Source organism: Phallusia mammillata, chromosome 3 (genome assembly GCF_965637545.1).
Source record: "Phallusia mammillata chromosome 3, kaPhaMamm4.hap1.1, whole genome shotgun sequence".
Taxonomy (NCBI): domain Eukaryota; kingdom Metazoa; phylum Chordata; class Ascidiacea; order Phlebobranchia; family Ascidiidae; genus Phallusia; species Phallusia mammillata.
Window position 1 is genome coordinate 25,648,263 of NC_137254.1, and position 20,242 is coordinate 25,668,504.

Sequence of the window (20,242 nt, forward strand, 5' to 3'; positions counted from 1 at the left end):
TTTAAATGATTTGGCAACACTGAATTCTAATTTTTTTGTTGGCAACCCTGATTTTCGGGCCACTTATAAAATGTGCCTACAGGCCAGCAGACCCTTAATCCGGCACTGTTTTGACACATTGAAACAGAACTGTTTAAAGCAGGTCGCAGAAAAAGAACTTTTCAGAGTCAGAATATCATAAATACATCCTTGCTAATGTTCTATGCCTTTCATCAAAGGGTCATGGCTGTGAGAAAAAAACTTTTTGCATCATCTAACTTTGTCCTAAGATGAACTTTGATTTTGGCTGTTTCACCCCTAAGCATGCGTAGGTCAGTTGGTAGGGCGCGAGTCCCAGAAAGACTCTTCACGTGGGTTCGAATCCCACCGCAGGCGAGATTTTTGTAGCCTTACCATTTGTGAACCAGGCTTGAATCGGTACAACGCCTTTAAACGGGATTGAAGTAGCGACTATGAATTTTCGCATCATGTTGAGAGATAGAAATAACAATAGTTATTCTGTTGGACCAATAAGTAGATACCCATACCTGATGTTTATTGTACGATTGCGGAACATAACATGGCTACGAATTAAGGCCGACTTCTTAATTGGTACGTGACATCATTTGGTTCTGTCAAGCAAACCTTTGGCACTATATATTGGATTCGAAAGGCTAAAATCGAAAATGGTGAAACGTTAATTTCACGATCGCAAATTACAAAAAAAGGTTTACGCGTCGTAAAAGAGCATTAGGGTTTAGAAAAACGTTGAAGAATTAAACAGCTCACGTCATGACTTGATGACGTCACTCGAAAGCCCATTTGAGCACAGCTTGAATTGCGACAAGTAGCAACACCATAGAACTGCTCTTTGTCATATTGCCAGAGTTATCTAAAGAAACTGTTCCGTCTTCGTTTTGGATTGTATCTGAATAAAAAAGGCATTTTAATTAACCCTATTTAAAATTAGTAAACCTAACCTTATTACGACTGCTTGATTTTTTTGCACGGTTTTATAAACTCCATGTATTTTTTAGCTGTTTTACTAATTAGTAGACTCTATGAATATTGTGTACTTAAAATGACTTAAAACTGTTCGCCCATCTTTGAAATTAGAGATGGACTGATAGACTAGATTCTAGAACAGCTAGGGATCGGCAACCCCTGGCACGAGTGCCAAGGTTGGCACGCGAGGTGGTTTTTCATGGCACGCCAACAGATTCGCGTGTTTATATTGAAGTGACAGTTAAACCTGTCACACTGCTTGTTTATAGTTTTTATCTTGCCATTGTTATAAAATTCAGCCTTACGTGCACACAACACTCTGGTTTATTGATATCTGCTGGCACGAACCACTATTGTTTAGAAGAACGTTGGCACGCGAGGTCATTTACACATAGAAATAACAAGCAAATTGGCACGCGTTGCCTAAAAGGTTGCCGATACCTTTTTTATTAGGCAATTTAAAGGCATGAGTCATTACTTAGCATTGTGGTTAATCCAGCTCTGCTATACCATAGCGTAGTTGGACATTGAAACTACGAAACCCGAGTCAATTAAAATAAGCCATTTTCGCAGTTTTTTTAGGGTTTATTTGAACGTTTTAGTTTGTTTAATTACTCTATTATACCATATCATCCTATTACTTGCAAATTATTATTGGTAAGTAGGCTACATGGTTGCCGTCATATAGGTCACTTTTGTAACGGGATTAAATATAAAAGTACCCAAAAATGTGTTTTAGTGTTTTTTTAGCATTGTGTCCTTTTTGTCTGCCTATCAAATAAAGAACTTACTTGTCGGAGGTTCCCAGGAGTAATCAGGCCACCCGATAACTTCATTGTTTTTGGTGTTTTGCTCAGTCAGGAAGTCCAGCAGTGGTTGGAAGTATTTTACGAGCGAGGCTGATGACATTTCCCGGGTTCCTGTCATTTTTTCCAAGGCGTCTTCCCATGTCACGCTAGATCCAAGCTTCAACATATCTCTGAAGAAAATTTGGTTAGGTCAAACTAAGCTGTGTCCCGCAATTAAGTACGAAGGGACCATACGTTGAAACCCTTTGCAAGCCATAGGGTAGTGGTTCCAAACCTTTCATCCACCGTGCCCCTCTAAAGGACGTTTAAGGCCTTGTAAACCTCAATATGGACAAATAGTTGATTAAGTTAGGAAATTACATCTTTTGCAACACACTTAATTCTGAGCATTATAAAAGAAAATGGCTCACTGACTTTTTGTGGATGTTTATAGTGAGCCTATACACCCATGCCCCCTCTGAGGTGAGCAGTTTCCCCGATGAAATAAGCAAGTGGTTACTTTGCCTAGCAGTTAATCTAACCATGAACATAGAAGTAACGCTCACACAGCGTTACTTGACACAACGGGTCCATGTATTTAGTCTATGCCTTTGGCTGGAAAAGTTTAATGAAAAGCTGCATTTTAAATTGAACCAACCCGAACATCTTTCCAGCTTCAGTTGAGCCGTTGAAATCGCACTTGTACAAATCTCCCACGTGACCTGATGCACCACATAGCGCTTCGTAAAACTGGAACTGGACAACGACACTTACAAAGTACCTTTAAAAATAACGAAAATACACCAATGTATGGTTGTATGTTTTACCTAGTGACCAGCCTATGTGCAAAAAAAAACATAGTTACCATCATAGATATATCAAACATTTAAAGGTGTGAATGGACACCTATATTTGAGCATTACTCGCAGGTTTTGCTATCCTGGGCTAGTGCCAACCTGATATAGGGAACATTGTTAGGAATGTGAAACTTTGCACCGGGATCAAAATCTTCTTCGGTTCTGGACAGTGGTGGAGTGACTCCCTGATATTTGACACGATAATCCCACCAAGCCTGGTTCAAGTTTGTCTTTGCCGACTGTAAAAAAATATACAGAGTAATTTCTTTTTTTGCCAAGCACACAAAGTCAATAAAAAGTTAGATGACCAACAAAAACGCGTAAAAACTTTTACGTCCTGTACCTAATATAGTTGGTACGTCCAAGAGATGTATCAGTAAAATTTTAACTTAGCCATGTACTCAACACTCGAGTGGCTTGGCGCCAAAAACACACCGTTTCAATTTTCAAATCGTACAAAAGTCGAATTTAACTGTAGTCTAATTATAAAACGCAATGCTTCTCTACTGACCCTTCCACTGAAGACGTCCCATCTCCACTTGTCCATCAAATATCCAAAGGGAATGAATGCAATCTTGTCTAGAGCTACACTCATCAGGTAGTTGATGTCGCTTTGCGGGTTTTCGTCGGGTTTGCCGATTAGACCAAGCTTGTACAGATGGTCCAGGGTGCCAACAGACAGTGCTAGCGTATCTCCAACCTACAACGTTGGTATTAATAAATATCATTAACAGAAAAGAGATTAAGAATGAGCATTGGTATTTTTTACAAAACTTAGTATGCGCAAATGAAAACGGTGTTAAGACAGTGGCTCGTAATATCTTTTCTGTTGACCGGATGATATTATTTTTATTTAAGTACCATTGTCTACAAAAAAATAAGAGAAATGGGAATATAATGCAAAGCGGCAACATTAAACCAATACATCCTAATTAGAATTTACATATGGCAAAATACGGTCCACTAAACCTTAATCTTAAAAATCTACTTTAAACACTACTGTGAAAAGTTTTTAACTCTGCATTTAACGACTTTGAGTTGACTTAATTGACCGAATGTTGTTGAAATTGTCTCATCAGCAAACGGACCAGAAAAACCATGAACCAACAAATGGACAAAACCACAGATTTTGACATTTATAGACAAAGATTTATATTTTTACTGAATCAGGTGTTGGACCCACGTATTTTGCCCCAAGGTGCCTAACACTTCCTTACTTGTCCAAATATATATTTTTTACTAATTCAAATATTTTTTAACCAGTTCAAATTCTTTTTTACTTACCCCAATACATTTTTAATTGTCGAAATAGTTTTTTTTTACCAAATAATGTCTAAATACTTTTTTACTTGTCTAAATACTTTTTTACTTAACCAAACACACTTACAGCTTCGTGGAAGCCTGGATTCGCGCCATCTCTAAAAACTGTTGGTTGATCCATGTATTGCAGATAGTATTGGATGTGACCCAGCTCATGGTGGATGGTAACAAAGTCCTGCTGGTTGATCTCGGTGCACATCTTAATTCTACATAAAATTTCGTGAATGCAAAACATTTAAGCAACACTTGGGAACGCATTTTTGTCGGTTAGATGTTCGGCTTTATCGCTTATTTGTAGTCAAGTGAAACACATTTTGCTGCGCCCAAAAATAATGTTTTTATGTTAGTATTAAATAGTTTTGTATCATTCGTTATTGCGAAGTGTTTTCGTTGCGTTGTTACGTGCTTGCGTTTAATTCTTTTTTCCTTTGTTTGTCGTGCACCGTACTACGCGTTTTAAGTGTTATTCACCCCGAGGAAGGCGACCTGTATAGGTCTTTGAAACGTCGGAATAAAAATACAATTGCCAGAAGATAAACTTGAATATATTTGTGTCAAATAAACCAATGTTGTTGTATTTTAAAGCGCATGATTTAGTAGTATGTGAATACATTACTTAGTCAAGTCTATATCGGTTAAATTATTAGAGTTCAAGATACGTAATCTAGAAAAGCTTAACACCCTTATAATCTATTATCTTCCACACTACATGGCTTTTTTTATCCACAGATTAACGGTAATTAAGTAGCTAGGGAATTTACCTGAAATCTTGTCTGTTATAGAAGTCCCAGGCCGAAGCATGACACACTACATCTCTATCGGTGGGTTTCGTAAACATAGTTTTATCCCAGAAAGCCTGTGGTGCTCTTATTAAACCCATGTTACCGAAGAAGTCATCCGCTTCGTGAAACATTTTTTCTGCTGTCCAGCCCTAACAAACATCTTTGTTTAAACAACAAATGTTGCAAAAAGTAGCTTGGGAAATATATTCATAACTCACAGCATGCTAACAATAATGTATATTTTGCAAGTTTGTTAATATGTTCTGCAAATTGCTTTAGCGTTCGAACTGAAAGTAAGTGCTCCAAATGTTCCTTTGTTAATTTTCTACACCAGTGCTCCAAAAACATTTTAGGCTCATGCCACACTTTGCAAATGCCAGTATTGTAGCTGATATGTTAGAGGTGTTTAAACCAATACATATAAAAACAAACTGACAAAAAATCGGAATGTTTCAAAATGTTTTAACAAGAATACTAAAATACTCGTTTACAAACGAAATGCATGCAAAAATGGAAACATATGATGAAAAATGTTAGACTTCCAAAAGCAAGGTATGGGGCGGTTGTATTTTTATTTAAATGTATATGGTGGACTTCCAACTGACCTGTTGTTGAAGGCCAGCGGTTGCGTCAGGGCGTGTATATCCAGCGTACGGTTCAACTAGATTGTAAACATTCAACCAGTCCTGTGCCCACATATTACCAAGCAAATGAGCAGGTATTGGACCTTTCAGGTTGATCACTTTGTCACCGTACTGCTGATATAGTCTCCTGCAATTCAAAGGGTATTATGTACAAAATATTTTAATATAAAATAGTAAGGTTTGGAATCAGGCCCATAAATTAACTATCGGGTCTTTGGGGTCGAGCCTTACACCATGAGTGCATGCTTAAAATTTAGGGTCGCTTAGTGCCTGGGAGGTGTTTGTCTCACCGCAGTCTAAATGTTTTCAAATCTACGCCTTACCACAAAGCCTGTCAAAATCCGCATATATATCTTCTGTAGACCTAGATTACAGTGTTTTGTGATGCTTTCTGTATATACGCAGTTTGACAACTAGTCGGTCTTCCTAACGTAGCGATACACGTGATAACAGCGTTAAACCAAAACTGACGCATGAACTGAAGTATTAGAAAGTGAAAACATTTTACATGTGTGGTAATGTGTATGTGATAATGTAGTTCAATTAGCAAATACCATTGCATTGACCACTGACCTGCGAACAAAGGCGTGCAGCTGTTCATAAAGTGGCAACATCTCCTGCCACACAGCCTCGAACTGTTGCTCGATATTTGGAGTTTCGTAAGCTGCCCGCCAAAATGCCCCCATATCGTCAAAACCTAAAAAAATGAACAAAATGCTGTATAAATAGTTTAGTTCGTTAGGCCTCTGCACTAAGTAGCCTAGCAGGCAATGTTTTCTTGGCAAGATATTACATAAGGTTAGAAATGGTCAGAAAGTTTATGTTAAAATGAATACATCACACCAAAAATCACAGCACATTATTTGTTTAATAAAAAATTAGCATAATCCAACACTATGAAAAAACCCTCTAAATTGGATAAAACATATTTTATTGTGATACCGATTTTTTCCTCTACCCTGTGTTGCAATATCATATAATACATGGTATCAGAAGTGGGATTCGAACCCACGCCTCCTTACTGAGACTTAGTTTGAGAGTTTCTGTCTTGAAATAAAATCTATTTTATAAGCGATATTTGGCACCCAGCACGAGCATCGTAACACGATGTCCAACCACATACCGTTCAACACTGCCACTTCGTTTTGTAAATCAACGTAAGTTTTGAAATCTTCGCGCATTAGTTTTCCACTCGCATCTCTCCAGCCTTTCCATGTGTCACGAAGTTCATTGTAATTACGAGAACTGGCCATAGTTGCTGTTAAATCTGCAAATAACAACATGTGAGTACACTACATATATACATTTAAAACCCTGCACGATATGCAATTATATTATTTTTCAACTGGATTTTAAGGGTTTTGTAGTGAGCTCTTTCCTGTCATGACTCCTGGGTCCTTTCCTGGTTCACTCATATACAACATTTTGATCCGTACACATTCAATAAAGCATCGAAATAAAAAAAGGTATGCCGGCCAAAATGGCTTTATATGTAAACAAAGAGAGCAGAAATCACAAATGGAAAACAATTGGTTAAAATCATACGTTTTTTACCGCTCCGAAGGGGTATGTTCCCTTTGCATAACTAGACGTCCATTTCCAGATAAAGCAGTTTACCGTTGGGTTTAGGAAAGATTCAATTTACCTGGGTCTAGTGGTTTTCCATTGTACGTGGCTGTGCTGTATGCAGTCTGCATGTCGCCGTTGACCTTTGACAGCTAAAAAAAACAACACAAATACAAGGTATAGTCAAAAATAAACAAAGGATGTAATTTCAGAAAAAACACTTAGTCGTTCACCCTTCGGTTTTAAAAATACATATAGTATTTCGTTTTTACAGCATCGTCAGTACCTACGAACAGAAAGATTCGTAAAAAATAAAGGAAAACGGTATGAGTAAATATCTATAAATCCATTGCTATATGGCTCATTAGGCTTCATCCACAAAGCAACGGACTGGGTTATTCCAGCTTTAAGTTTCAATTACGGAAATAAACAAAGCTTTGCGGAAATTAATAAGAGTCTCAAATTACCAAAAAAATCTGATCGCGTGTTTTAAAACAGCACAACAAAAACACAATATAATTAGCACCAATCTTAAAAAAGTTCGCAGTATTGCAATACAAGTTAACTGTAGGGTACGATGTTTTAATATTTTTAATACTTACAGCAGCAAGATCTTCATCTGAGAGAGCTCCTTCACCAACAACACTAATTTTCTCGACTTGTCGTCGCAAATTGGTATCCGTAATTTCGCTGGGTTCAAAGAGTTTTGCTCCAACAGCTTGTTCGGCTTGGAAATTGGAAAGTGCAATACCAGCTGCTTCCTACGATTAAACAAAGTAACCGTGACAAATGGCCAAAAACGTGATTGAGTTGTAGAGGTGATTTTAAGGTTTCACAATGATATTACACCGAAATGCATAAAAGTTGCAGCACAAGGATACACTTGTGTTACATAAAAGACAGACCATTTCACAAATAACAGCCTTTAAATGCGCTACAATTTAGATTTGACCACAAATTTACCTTAAAAGTGTGGTATAGAGTGATTTTACGAAAGAATCCTTTGTCGTCCGAATTAAGTTTAAAGAGTTTGTTGATCCAATGTATAACAAATTATACGCTATTAAGGCACAGAATTAATAAGAAATGTTGTAGTTGTATGGTACTTTAAGATAAAGGCAATATAACGTTTCTTATGCCCATCCTTTAGTGTATTGCATGTCGGCAACATGGCGTTTTTATAGTTTAAGAAATGAGTTTGGGTTACTTACACTGGCCGCCTGTGTTTGGTCATTGATATTCACATTGTAGTTCCACTCAGCGTCGACAGCTTCGAAAAGTTTTACTTCCGACGTCGAGTTATATTGCTCCAAGAAGGCTGGGGCGCCATCTGGTGAGGCGAATCCCACTATACACGATAAATTAAAGGTTTGAGGCAGTTGATCCCAACTTTTTTATGGTAGGCTAATTGGATACTTAATCAATTTTATGGTTGCTTCTAAAAGATGCTGACTTGGATCGCTTTGATTGCTTGGATTACTCGGTTCACCTTTAAATCGCTTGGTGTACTTCTTTTAATTGAAATACCTATTCTTATTTACATAAAGATGCACCAAGCGATATACAGGGCAACCAAACGACGCAAAGGAGCACTAAGCGACGTAAATGTGTACAAAGCGATATAAATGTAAACCAAGCAACATTCATGTGCACTAAGCGGTGGTAAAACTACAACAAGCGATCCTGTGCATTTTAGATGTACCATACATTTATTGATTCCGCGGAGCAATTGGTGGAATTAACAAGACGCACTTTTGACTGGTTGTGAAAATGTTTTTTGTTGAGTTGTGAACATATAATGCCCGTTGGTTAAATCGCATTAAATAAAAACGCTGTGAAGTTTATACAAGTTTGACTTCACGCAAAGCTCATTAACAAGACGACGGCCTTTGTAGTTTGTTTCTCTAATACGTACTTGGGCGCCATGTGTCTTCAGGCCAACCAACAGTTTCTCCATTTGCTACGTTTTGTGCATGAAGCCAGTCGGTGAGTGGCTGGAAGTATCTCCTTAGAGATGCCGTTGACATTTTGTTACTTCCAACAATAGCTTGCATGGCTTCTGGCCACGGCTTGCTAGAACCCATCTGTAACATCGCCCTGTCGAAAAAACAGCAACAAAGGTAAATATTAAATGGTGTACACTGTTTTTTTTTAAATGTAAATAATGACCTGTAGGTAATTTAATCTTTCTTACCTTGCATAAACTTTTAAATTTTAGCAACACAAAATGCTTTAAAATCTATGAATTATTTATTGCGATATTATTACCATATTTGCCAATGAACCTCGCTTTGTTTTTATTGGAGTGTTTTATATTACAAACGGTGGTTTTTGGTATACTATTCTCTAGGAATGTTGTAAACAAATTAAAATACTTTATTCTTGAGGGCATAAGTTCTTATGAAGCAACTTACGCCAGCTTCGCGCCAGCTTCTTTAGAATTGTAGAAATCGCATTTGTATAGCTCTCCCTGGTGCCCGGCTTCTAAGCACATCGCCTCGTAAAACTGGAACTGAATAACGAAACTCACGAAATACCTAGGTGAGCAAAAATAACATTTAAGGATATGTGACACAAATTTCGGTATAACTAGACTTTTGCACGAAGCTAGGAACAGAAAATATGAAATGTGTGTTGACAAAATCCCCTTAAACACGACCAATTGTGTACTTAGATGCAGAGTTGTATTCGGGTTCAAGTTTTGGGTCCCAGCCCTACCCGAACACGTACAAACGTTTAATAACCTGAACCTGGCCCCTAAGCTTATATGAGCAAAAAGAACTTTTTAGGATATGTGAGAAGAACTAAAGTATATTTCTACTTTTGCACGAACAGACAATACTCAATTTAAAATATGACCATTTGTGTAATTACATACAACGTTGTATTCGGGTCCAGGTTTTAGGCTTGAACACAACAGAATTTTTTTGGCCCCTGAGCTTTGCAAAACCCAGATCTTTTTCCCGCTGATAAGGCACAATGCTAATTTAAACTGCCTTTGCTGAAGAATCCACCAAAGCAAACATATTCATATCTTTAAGATAAGGCAATGTTGTCATAACTATGTCCGTGCTCACCTTATGTAAGGGGTGTTGGCTGGAATGTGAAATTTTGCTCCTGGGTCAAAGTCCAGTGTATTGTCCCGTTCCACTGGAGGCACGATGCCTTGGTATTGCAATCTACAAAACGAGCAAGTGTTTCAGGTAATATGCATTAACGGTGTTTATGTTTAATGGTGTCTTGATGGCTGTGAGTTCTGTTACATTTTTACTGAACACATATCAGACACGTTTTAGTGGAAAATAACAATTAAAATCGTAAGCTTATAGTTTGAAACAGTGGTACTTTATACAGTATTTGTGTTTTAAACAAATAACTTAGATATATTAAACAAACTTATATATACTTGAAGGTTAATGTATATTATAAGTGGAAATAGTCCCCACGCAAACGCAAAACATACGCTTGGCATTATGTAACAATTCAAATTAGCAAAAAAATTTCAATGTTTTTCCGGGCCAGTCGTCTCCAGTTAATGTGGTGATCAAAAACGGTGTATTTTCTACTAAACCAAACACCCTACTAACAGTTGGCCATTACAAGCATATATGGCACAGTGGAAATAAATTTGGCATTGCCATTAGCATGATTGTAAATCCTGAAACATTTTTTTCCATTATGTACACTACAGGTTGTTGATCGTCAGTAAGTTGGCACGCAAGCTGTTTGCTGCAATAACTCGTAAATTTTCTTGAGGTTAAAGTCCGCGTAATAAATTAACAATTGGTAAACATTGGTAACGCCTATTCAGACTTCGATGTGTCTTGAACGGTCGTTAAAACTTCCGTTAACAGGAAAAGGCCATTAAGACAATGTTGGTTCTAATTTATTTCTTCCGTGGTGCAGAGGTTAACGAACGTTGTTGTGTTTCACGACGTGATCTTGCATTAAACCGTTACAAGACGGATCGGAATGCAAAAAAAGAACATTTTGATATGTTAATCACCAAATAGGTTTTGTACTTCTTCACTATGATAAAGAGACAGTCGCACGGCATAGTCTATAATTCGTTGCAACGCTATCATTATCTGCACATTACTTATTTAGCGCCCGATCGATAATGTTCTTTGACCATATTTGCGCATCAAGATGGAGGTAACATGTGATAAGCTAAACGCGCTGCAGTTACACCGTCATTACAAGGCGTTAAGTGACTGGGGCTCACAAAAAAAGTGAGGTTGACGCAATGTAAGTAGAAACGACTTGGGGTCGGATTACAAGGCGTTAAGTGATTTTGTGTGTATTTGTTTAAAATATGTATTTTTTACTGGCTACTAGGCAAAAAAAAATATGTACTGTACCTTAGGTCGTCCCATGTACTCTGATAGTTTGCTTTGTCAGTGGCTCCGTCAAATACTCTCCATCTCCACTTGTCAATCATGTAGCCGAATGGCAGAAAAGCGATTTTGTCCATTGCTTGTGACATAAGGTAGTTGATATCCGCCTCCGTGTCTGTTTCAACCGAGTCTAGCAAGTTTATCTCCAAAAGATGTTTAGGTGTGCTCACAGACAGCGCAAGAGTGTCTCCGACCTGTTATAACAGGTTGTCACAGATAAGTGATGCATAACATGGAGGTAAACGTACCAAAGATAATTTTAAATTTTTGCATAAGGTTAGATTATCCCGTCCATTGTTTTGTCAACAGAGCGGTTCCCGACATTTCTGGTGCCGTGACCCGTTAATAACATTTGCCATGTTGCGGTGACCCCAAAGGATAAAATTAGTACGCACTAAAATGTAAAATGCCTAAACGTCAACTAGTGCTTATCCTAATAAAGTAAAGAAACTCCAGAAATGCTTCCAAGAACAGTGACTTGTGTAAGTTATGCGTAAAAGGTACTGCACGGGTAGTTACTAAAACTACCACCAAACCGGGAATCTCTTTTGAACTTTACAACGTTATGGAGAGTAAAAATATTGTCTTTCTAGCTAAACGTTAAAAATAGTATAGGTTTACCGCTTCGTGAAACCCAGGGTTGGCACCACCGCGGAATGGAATGGGTTGGTGGGCGTACTGCTGGAAGTATTGGATGTGACCCATTTCGTGGTGAACAGTGATTAAGTCCTCCATGTTCACCACTGTGCACATCTTAATTCTGCAGAGAAAATGTGTAATAAGTTGTGTTCTTCCACTAAATGAGGTTAGCTCTTTATGTTTTGAATTTAAAAGGAGCAACTAGCTCGCTGGACAAGGGCAAACTGATCAACTATTCCTGTGTTAAAAATCACATTTTTGTTTCTTGGAATTTTTAAAACTTAACGGGAGGAATTTACTTGTAAACAGACACTTAAGCTCTGGGAATATGACCTGTAAAGTTCATAACAGACCCAATTTTGAATGTTTGTTATGGTTTAGCAGAAACCACTAGTATTATAGTTCAGTATCATTTTAGCGGAAAAAAGTGGGCTTTGACAATTTTTTCCCCAAAAACCTTCCCAAACGTGTACTCACTGCGGTACACGATTATTCTTTTTACCTGAAATCCTTTTGATTGTAAAAATCCCAGGCCGACGCGTGACACACTACATCACGATCAGCTGGTTTCGTGATCATCGAAAAGTTCCAGAACTCCTGCGTCATGTTCAAGAGGCCGAGAGAAGTGAAGAACTCCTCCGAAACTTCGAACATCTTCAAGGCGTCGTATCCCTATGATAAAAATTTTGCTTTTTATAATTTCATGAAAAGGACATGACTAACATTTATAAACAAAATTTTCAGCTCTTCCGGCAGTTTTTTATTCTACTGTGCCAACGTTTCGATGTCCCATACGAAACACCTTCATCAGGGTAATGACATACATTGCAAACACAAGTTATTATAAAGCGAAAAGGGCGGCGAAACACACACAAAAAAGGCGGTAGAAAAAACGCAATAAACGCAAAAAAAAAAAAACATTTATAAGTTCATTAGATTCATTGAAAGACAATCTCTAAAATATCATGAACATATAAACCCTATTCTTGGAATATGTATTCCTACATGGCCGGTCCTTTAGCTAAAGGTCAAGAGGGAGGTCAAGACTGCAATATATAGATCGAATTAAACATGCAGTGAATAAGACATCACTCGCGGAGCTCAGTCGACGATGCTCGAATCGACTTTAATGGAGAGAAATTCATATCCCCTAATGAATATTTGTGAACAGTTCTAAACCACACAGTTCTTTATTAAAAAATAACAAATCAAGGGCACTGGACACTGACTTTAAATAACAAAAATTACGAGGATTAATTGTCTTCAGATATTTCAGCCATGTAAGATACCTGCTGTATGATAGTTTACTTATGTCTGCGTCGTTAATACATGTTTGTTTAACGTACTGACAACAAGCTGATACCTGATCCAGCATTCCTGGTGTAGCGTCCACTCCAGCTTTGCCTGGGTAAGGTTCAACAAGATCATACACATTTCCCCATTGCTGTGCCCACATATTACCTGCAATATAATACAGAGGTCACATAAGTAAAACAACTAACTCCTCCGTATATACTTGTTGTCACTGTATGTTTGTACTTACTGTATAGTTATTGACAACTTTGAAGTTTCCCATTTTCTTATATCGTTTAACAATAACTATAAACAAACTTAACTTGCAAGCTAGTCAACGTTCTGCACAAGCCCTACTAGTTTTCAACGTAAATTTCACACAGCACACTATAAACTTTGAAACTGCTACCAACTAGGGCAAAACGCTCTTTTGCAGTATATTTCACTGCACTCGCCTTGCATTAATTACCCCTGCAGGTCATCCCGGGGCAAAAGCGTTATATCCACGCCGCAAAAGTTACAACACGCCTAAGATAAAATGTGCCTTACTGCCTTTAGTACTTTGTATATGCCTACAATAAAACTTAGTTTCAGTGTTGGTGTTTTCAAATCAAATCAAAACCTCAGATTAATTTGCACTATAATAATGTTTGATCACAAACTGTGTTTAAAAAAGTTATCGGAGGTTGTAGTTTCATGTGTTTGGTCGTATAATTGTTTTTAAACTTTATATTGCAAAGTAAGGCATATGACCTATAAATGAACTCATTGCCACGCGCAGTAACTCACCAATGTTTGTTAATCTCAAGTATTTACATGATGACAAACTAAGATTTGTGCTTATGATTTACGGGGCTAACAGCGCATGCGTAAACGTTAATTAACTTATTAAATCTCTGTTTGTCAAGCATACGTTTCGTGTTCAACATTGCCTCGCACCAACAGGTACAAAATATTGCTCAGTCCTATGATACACCTGGATTGTAAGCAAACTCGACGATCAACCTAAATATAGAATATGAACGGACAATCCTATATTTTACTTTTTGTTTGCCAAAACAGGAGTACGTTTAAACTTAAGCACGAACCCCCCGAAAAGCCCGGTTCGAGCTGTGATATGATCATTATACTTTGATAAAGCTTATGTAACCACCTAAATGGAGAATTAGGCAACATTGTCAGACGGCGTTTGCCAAAACAATTTTATGATAGTGACATACATTTTTTAATTTATATTAGGCTTTTTAATAAACCTTATGTGTCGTTAAAAACATCATATAAATTCACGTAGATCGGTAGTGCACAAGCAGTGGAGGTCAATACATATTTAAGTAGCCGCTCACATGTATATGAAAATTGTGTTTCGGTAAAAGTGAATTGATAACACTCACAACATCTACTCGTTTCCTTAACGATTTTGCCCTAGGAATTTTTAAGTTTTTTCTTTTTAAATTTAACTTCTTAGATAAAGCGTGTTCATACAGGTTATTGGTTTTGCTGGAAGCTTTATTGAGGCCTTATGTTAGCATTATTACCGAGCAGATGTGCAGGTATTGGTCCCTTTAAATTGATGTAGTTTGGCCCGTAAACGTCATAGAGTTTCCTTCTCACAAAAGCATGGAGTTCCTCATACAGCGGCTTAAGCTGAAACAATAGTATATTATATAAGGAACTTCAATAGGTTGTTCCGATAAGTCTTACTTAAAGGTAACATTAAAAAACATTCAATCGCCGTCGGGCATGGGTTATCAAACTTCTTGCATTCGTTTACCCATTCGCAAAATTTCAATGTAAAAGTTTACTCCAAGCGTTTCTAAAAACTTTGCAAACGTAACCAAATTTTTCCTTACTTTGCTAATTTGCCCACAAACTATGTCTATCCCAATCCTTAATTTAACCATGTCTGAAAGCCGGAGCCGTATGACAAGTAAAAAGTAAGCATGGCGTATCAACAATAGCATAGGAATAAACCAACATACATCTATCCACAGTTGTTCTGTTACACCTTCGAGATCGACTTCTTCATACCAGGATCGCCAGTATTCACCAGTATCGTTAAAGCCTGCAAGGCAAAATATTTAAATCTGAAGCATTTGTATTACTTTTGTTTTAATCAAAATCTGCATGGTTTTACAACTAATGTGATGATTGGTATGCTAATTTAAGCAGATCCATAACAACACTTATATAGGTACACTTAAACAACAACTACCGATTTTTTTGTGTACAAGGAGTGTTAATGCATACTTTTAGTTACAAATGATTTAAAATTGCTATGTCCGTGGTTGTTATGCTTGTGTCTTTGACTTTGGTATGTGTTACGCAAATTTAGAGAAAAGAGTACCATCTGCCTTGCTGGCTTCGTTGGAAAGAGCCACAAACTCCTCATAACTGTCTTTTATCGGTCTTCCAGCAGCTTCGTACCATCCTTTCCACGCATTTTTTAGTTCCAGGTAGTCGCGAGAAGTAGCCATAAGCGCTGTTAGATCTATTAAAGAACAAGAATGCGAAAAACAAATTAAACATCCAAACTTACAACAAGAAGATGTGCTGATAAAAAAATCGTCTTGAACCACTGACTAATGTTTATGACACGGTTTCAGTGGTTTGCTGAAAATTAAACCACATGAAACCCAACGATTTTTTACGACAAATGCAAATAGTAGCCTCTAGGCTATTTAGCAGTATGAAATAAGAAGGAAGTTTATGTTCAGTGTAAAAGGCACGGCAAATAATTTGTGGAGCTAAAAAAAGTTAAGCAACAAAAAAACCCAATTTGCGGACACAATTGACAAAAAAAGTAAAATATTGGTTAAACATTACTAATTTGAAGGTTAGACATGAAAGCCATTAGTGACTTAAAGTAATTATCCCGTTTTTTGGACTGTAAAGCAGAAATACACATTATAAAGGTTAATTGTTTGCGCTTTGTTAACCTTTGGTTAGCAGGACGTAAGAGGCAAACGGATAACAGTTCAATGAACAACACGCACGTTCCAGAAGGTTCTGAATGACGTAACCAGCTCACACGTGACGAGTGGTTTGCACGGGATGAGAGGTTCAATATGTTTGTCTTCCTGCAACCGCTTTTGTTCCATTTAACGAACAAAAGCGGTGATGAACAAAGCAGATTTTTTGCTCGCTGTTCGCATTGTTAACACCTGTTTGCTGCTAATGCACGATGGAAAGAATTGTTTTGTTCATTGTGGTGCACAAAAGCTATTCTCGATTGGCGGGCAATGCATGCTGAATGCGTTATGCCCATAATAAGAAAATTTTGAATTCGCGTTGAAGCGGATGGTTAGGACGACATTAAAAATGGCAATTAAGTTTGTGTTATATGTCGTGATATTCAGACACATATGTTTTACGTAAAGTTTGGGTAAAATGTTCAACATCGTTATGGCTTACATCTACATGGTAAATAATGCTATATATGGCACAAGTTTAAAAATATCGCGGGTTTCCTATTAAATATTGCCAGTAACATAAAAAATGACCGAATTGTTTTTTTTTGGTGGTATTCTGATCTAGCTGCACAAATGCTCCTCGGAACCCCAAAAACAATAGCAAGCGCACCTACTGATACTGATCCCGTATATGTGAGAGTCACGGAATTTATACTGATCCCTTATATATGAGAGTCACGGAATTAAATCTGCAACACAGGCTGCAGACATAGCTATACTGACGGCTTTTCGTTGTAATACCTGGGTCCAGTGGTAGTTCTCTTCCATCTGGCATTACAGCCATAGCTGTGCTGTAGTTAGCTTGCATCCACCCCGCAAGGTTATTGTACTGCATGAAAAATCACCAAGTTTATGTAATGCTTACTACGCTGCAATGCAACATACAATAATAAGATACTCACCCGAGTTTGTTTTTCCGGTGTAAGGTTGGCCGTTCCCAGGATCATTATGCTCTCAATCTGTCGTCGAGCTTCGGCGTCTGATAATAAACAGATAAAATGGGTTAGGCAGGAATATGTATAATGAACTATTAACTGAATATTGAACATAACCATTACTTTGATTATTTTCTGGTAAATCTTAAACCCTGGCCTGCAAACAGTGCTGTTCCGATTAAGCTCTGAAAAAGCTGTAGATGTGAGTTCGAATCCCATCACCTAATATGTCTCTCTGGCCAAAGTCTTACTGCTTCATGTAACTTATTTATGAAAACGGCTAATACAACGGCCACTATGCTGCCCGACTTTTTAACATTTAAACAAAGAATTCCAAAACCAGCTAAGTTCATTTAATTGTAATTGGGAATTGGGGCGCGTTTAGGCAAAATTCTGCAGGTTATTCTTTTGTATCGCTTACCTGTAATTTCGGTAGTTTTGCCTTCAAATAGAGCTTTTGCTTGTGTTCCATATTCAAGTGAAAATTCCGCATACCGAAGGTTTTCTTCATTCTAGACAAAAGTGCAGGAAATAATGTTACTGGGTGTAACTTCAGCATCTCAGACAATTTGGACTGTTTGAAAACAGCAGATGGTATCAGACATATTGAGAATTTTAGAAGGCTGATTTATGTCGGCAGAAACATTGATTAATTTTTACAACAAAAACGCTATGCACATTAAAAGCGAATAGATTTACAGTCCTAAAGCAGCAGTCCACACAAGGCAAACAAACATGATCTTTTAGCACACAAATAAAGTGATAAGGAAAGAATAACATATGGGCAGCGTTGTGTGTACGACTACAGCACAGGCGCAGTGGCACGCTTTGGCTGTAAACTTTGTCTGAATGGCAGATTAATCTGGCAGCCAAGTCACAATTAAAGTAATTGCAAAATGAATTCTGCTTATATTTAACAGAGATATCACGCAGTTGCTGCTAAATATATATTGCTATGAAACTATACATCAAACTAAAATAAACTATGCCGTAATAGTTTCGACAACAAAATACATGTATATCTGTAACATGAAAATTCCTCTATACGATAGCTGCAATAAAGCGCAGACGTTGTTTCTTAATAGCGGTTTTAACATTTGTTACTTAATATAAACGATAGCACTGATCTGCAGTTGTTTTGCACTCAGAATTTAAAAGGGCCGAACCAATAGCGTAGGAAATAGTTTTTGAGACTGGTGGTTAAAAACTACTGCTTCATACAAAATTTAACGTAAAAACTTTTGATTTGTAAATACCATCATCTGCAGGTTGTGGTCGGTTATGTTGGTGTCATGGTTCCATGCAGCGACAGTTGCATCGTACAAAACCATCGATGCATCTCGAGTATAGTTAGCCGCAAAGTCAATAGCCAATGCGGTGATATCTTGCCCCTTTATAACGCTAAAACAACCGAAAAATGGTTAGGCCGGGAGCAAATTAATTGCACATTTTAAAAGGGGTAGTGCACTTGATTTGGAACACTATACACGGATCTGTTTATAAGTTTATTGACGAATATAACGGTCAAATACTGATGATGGTGTGATAATTTGGTAAATTTTTTGCACAATTTTGCACAAGCCACTACCACACATGCATGAAACCATTAAACTATATTTAAAATCTATATTTACTGACATTAAACGAATTTTTCGATCAGGCCATTACCGTCATTTTACGATTTTAATAGGATTATAAATACCTTTCAATCGTAAAACAATACCCTTAGGCATTTATTCGTTTCCAGCTATAAACGTAACGATAAATTTCTTGGCTAATGTTATACTGACCACCATTTGTTGACATATAATTGAAGACAAATAGCGCAGAAAATACGCGAAATTCCTTTCTTACCTTGATACTGCACATAACACTGATAAAGTCAGTGAAAATGCAGTTACAGCCTTCATGATGCACAAAACGGAAGTAATTTAACCTCCTAAACAACAACGAAAGTGTAACGAAATAAGCTAACAGATATTACGTTAACTAAGCTTTAATACTTTGGTTTCGCAATTCCCAAAACTGCCAATGGCTATCGCCACAGATTTTACGCTTATACGTAGGGCCTACGCAAACAGCCTCTTTTGTCGTCGAAATGAACGTGTAATAGCCGAAAAATAAAACGCAAGGGTGGAAACTAAATGTCCAACAGAAAATCTACGTTATAAGACGAATCAACGTAAAAAAGACCAATACCGTTATAAGACTTGGGTTACTTTTTGCCTCACACTAAAGCAATGGTCAATTGGCTACATAACACCCCTATTGGTAACTTATATTACTTTATATCAAAGAAATTAAAACCGGTGACAACCAGTTTGTGACATTATGAAATTATGATACCACGACAGAAAAACCTTATCTTTGTGACCGACCAGCTTTATCTGAAAGGCCATCTGTCATTAACATTCAACAAGGTATTTAATTTTTCATTTTCAGACACTCATTTGTTTGACACGTTTACGGAAATGGACACCAATCAGTGAGAATGCCATTCCGAAATCGACGCTACAGCTACTTTCTTGCTTCTTTTATTTCCTTGCATGCGCGTTATTTTATGCACACCTACTGTGCCATTGGTTGCCAACCATTACTGAAGTCTAAACGAATGCACAAAATTAAATATACATCTGTTTAAATACTATTTGAAGAAGATTGTTTATTTATTTAATGCGATGCAATAGTGGCCTTTGTAAGCACCTAGCCATGACTAAATTCCAAGCGTTGCAACCTTCAATGTTGCGTTCTTATCGCATTCATTCTTAAACGCCCATTTAGAAAATTATATTTATCAGACAAAACAGTAAACAGCGCAATTTTTGACTGTTACAAAGCATATGCTTTTTCTCCTTGAAAAAAATGGGCCAAGAGTTCTATCTGAAACTGACAGGCTAAGAGGTGTTTGCGACAACCAACAGGACTTGCGATGTGCAGCTGCCGTTGGCGCACAAACAGTTTTATCGGAAAGCAAATATTGGTACAACCCACAAGCTGCATTCGCTCTTTACCTATTTGCCAAGAAACGGATTCACAGTGTAGATGCACAGAGAAACTTTTAAGTGCTC

At 37.4% G+C, this 20,242-nt stretch overlaps 1 protein-coding gene across 1 annotated transcript; it reads right to left on the reverse strand.

Moving 5' to 3' along the window:
• Positions 1–514: 514 nt before the first annotated feature.
• On the reverse strand, positions 515–19,109 carry LOC145217867 (angiotensin-converting enzyme-like). The gene is made up of 28 exons (XM_080085236.1): positions 19,029–19,109; positions 18,431–18,575; positions 17,596–17,686; positions 17,142–17,218; positions 16,981–17,068; positions 15,615–15,758; positions 15,250–15,332; positions 14,806–14,914; positions 13,341–13,438; positions 12,480–12,649; positions 11,960–12,098; positions 11,303–11,532; positions 10,019–10,120; positions 9,356–9,478; positions 8,857–9,038; positions 8,153–8,289; positions 7,544–7,702; positions 7,021–7,093; positions 6,499–6,642; positions 5,949–6,072; positions 5,337–5,502; positions 4,711–4,880; positions 4,017–4,155; positions 3,141–3,329; positions 2,729–2,868; positions 2,431–2,553; positions 1,776–1,963; positions 515–907 (listed from the first exon to the last, which is right to left on the reverse strand). Exons 1-28 carry the CDS (start codon positions 19,082–19,084, stop codon positions 786–788), a joined length of 3,711 nt encoding a protein of 1,236 aa, XP_079941362.1. The 5' UTR covers positions 19,085–19,109; the 3' UTR covers positions 515–785.
• Positions 19,110–20,242: the final 1,133 nt, after the last annotated feature.

Excerpts from the sequence above, each read along its gene's own strand:
- LOC145217867 (XM_080085236.1), bottom strand. The coding sequence starts at position 19,084 with ATGAAGGCTGTAACTGCATTTTCACTGACTTTATCAGTGTTATGTGCA. Across the intron at positions 12,650-13,340 it reads CACCAGGAATGCTGGATCAG|GGATACGACGCCTTGAAGAT; the intron begins GTATCAGCTTGT and ends TTTTTATCATAG. Across the intron at positions 9,479-10,018 it reads GCCAACACCCCTTACATAAG|GTATTTCGTGAGTTTCGTTA; the intron begins GTGAGCACGGAC and ends TTGCTCACCTAG.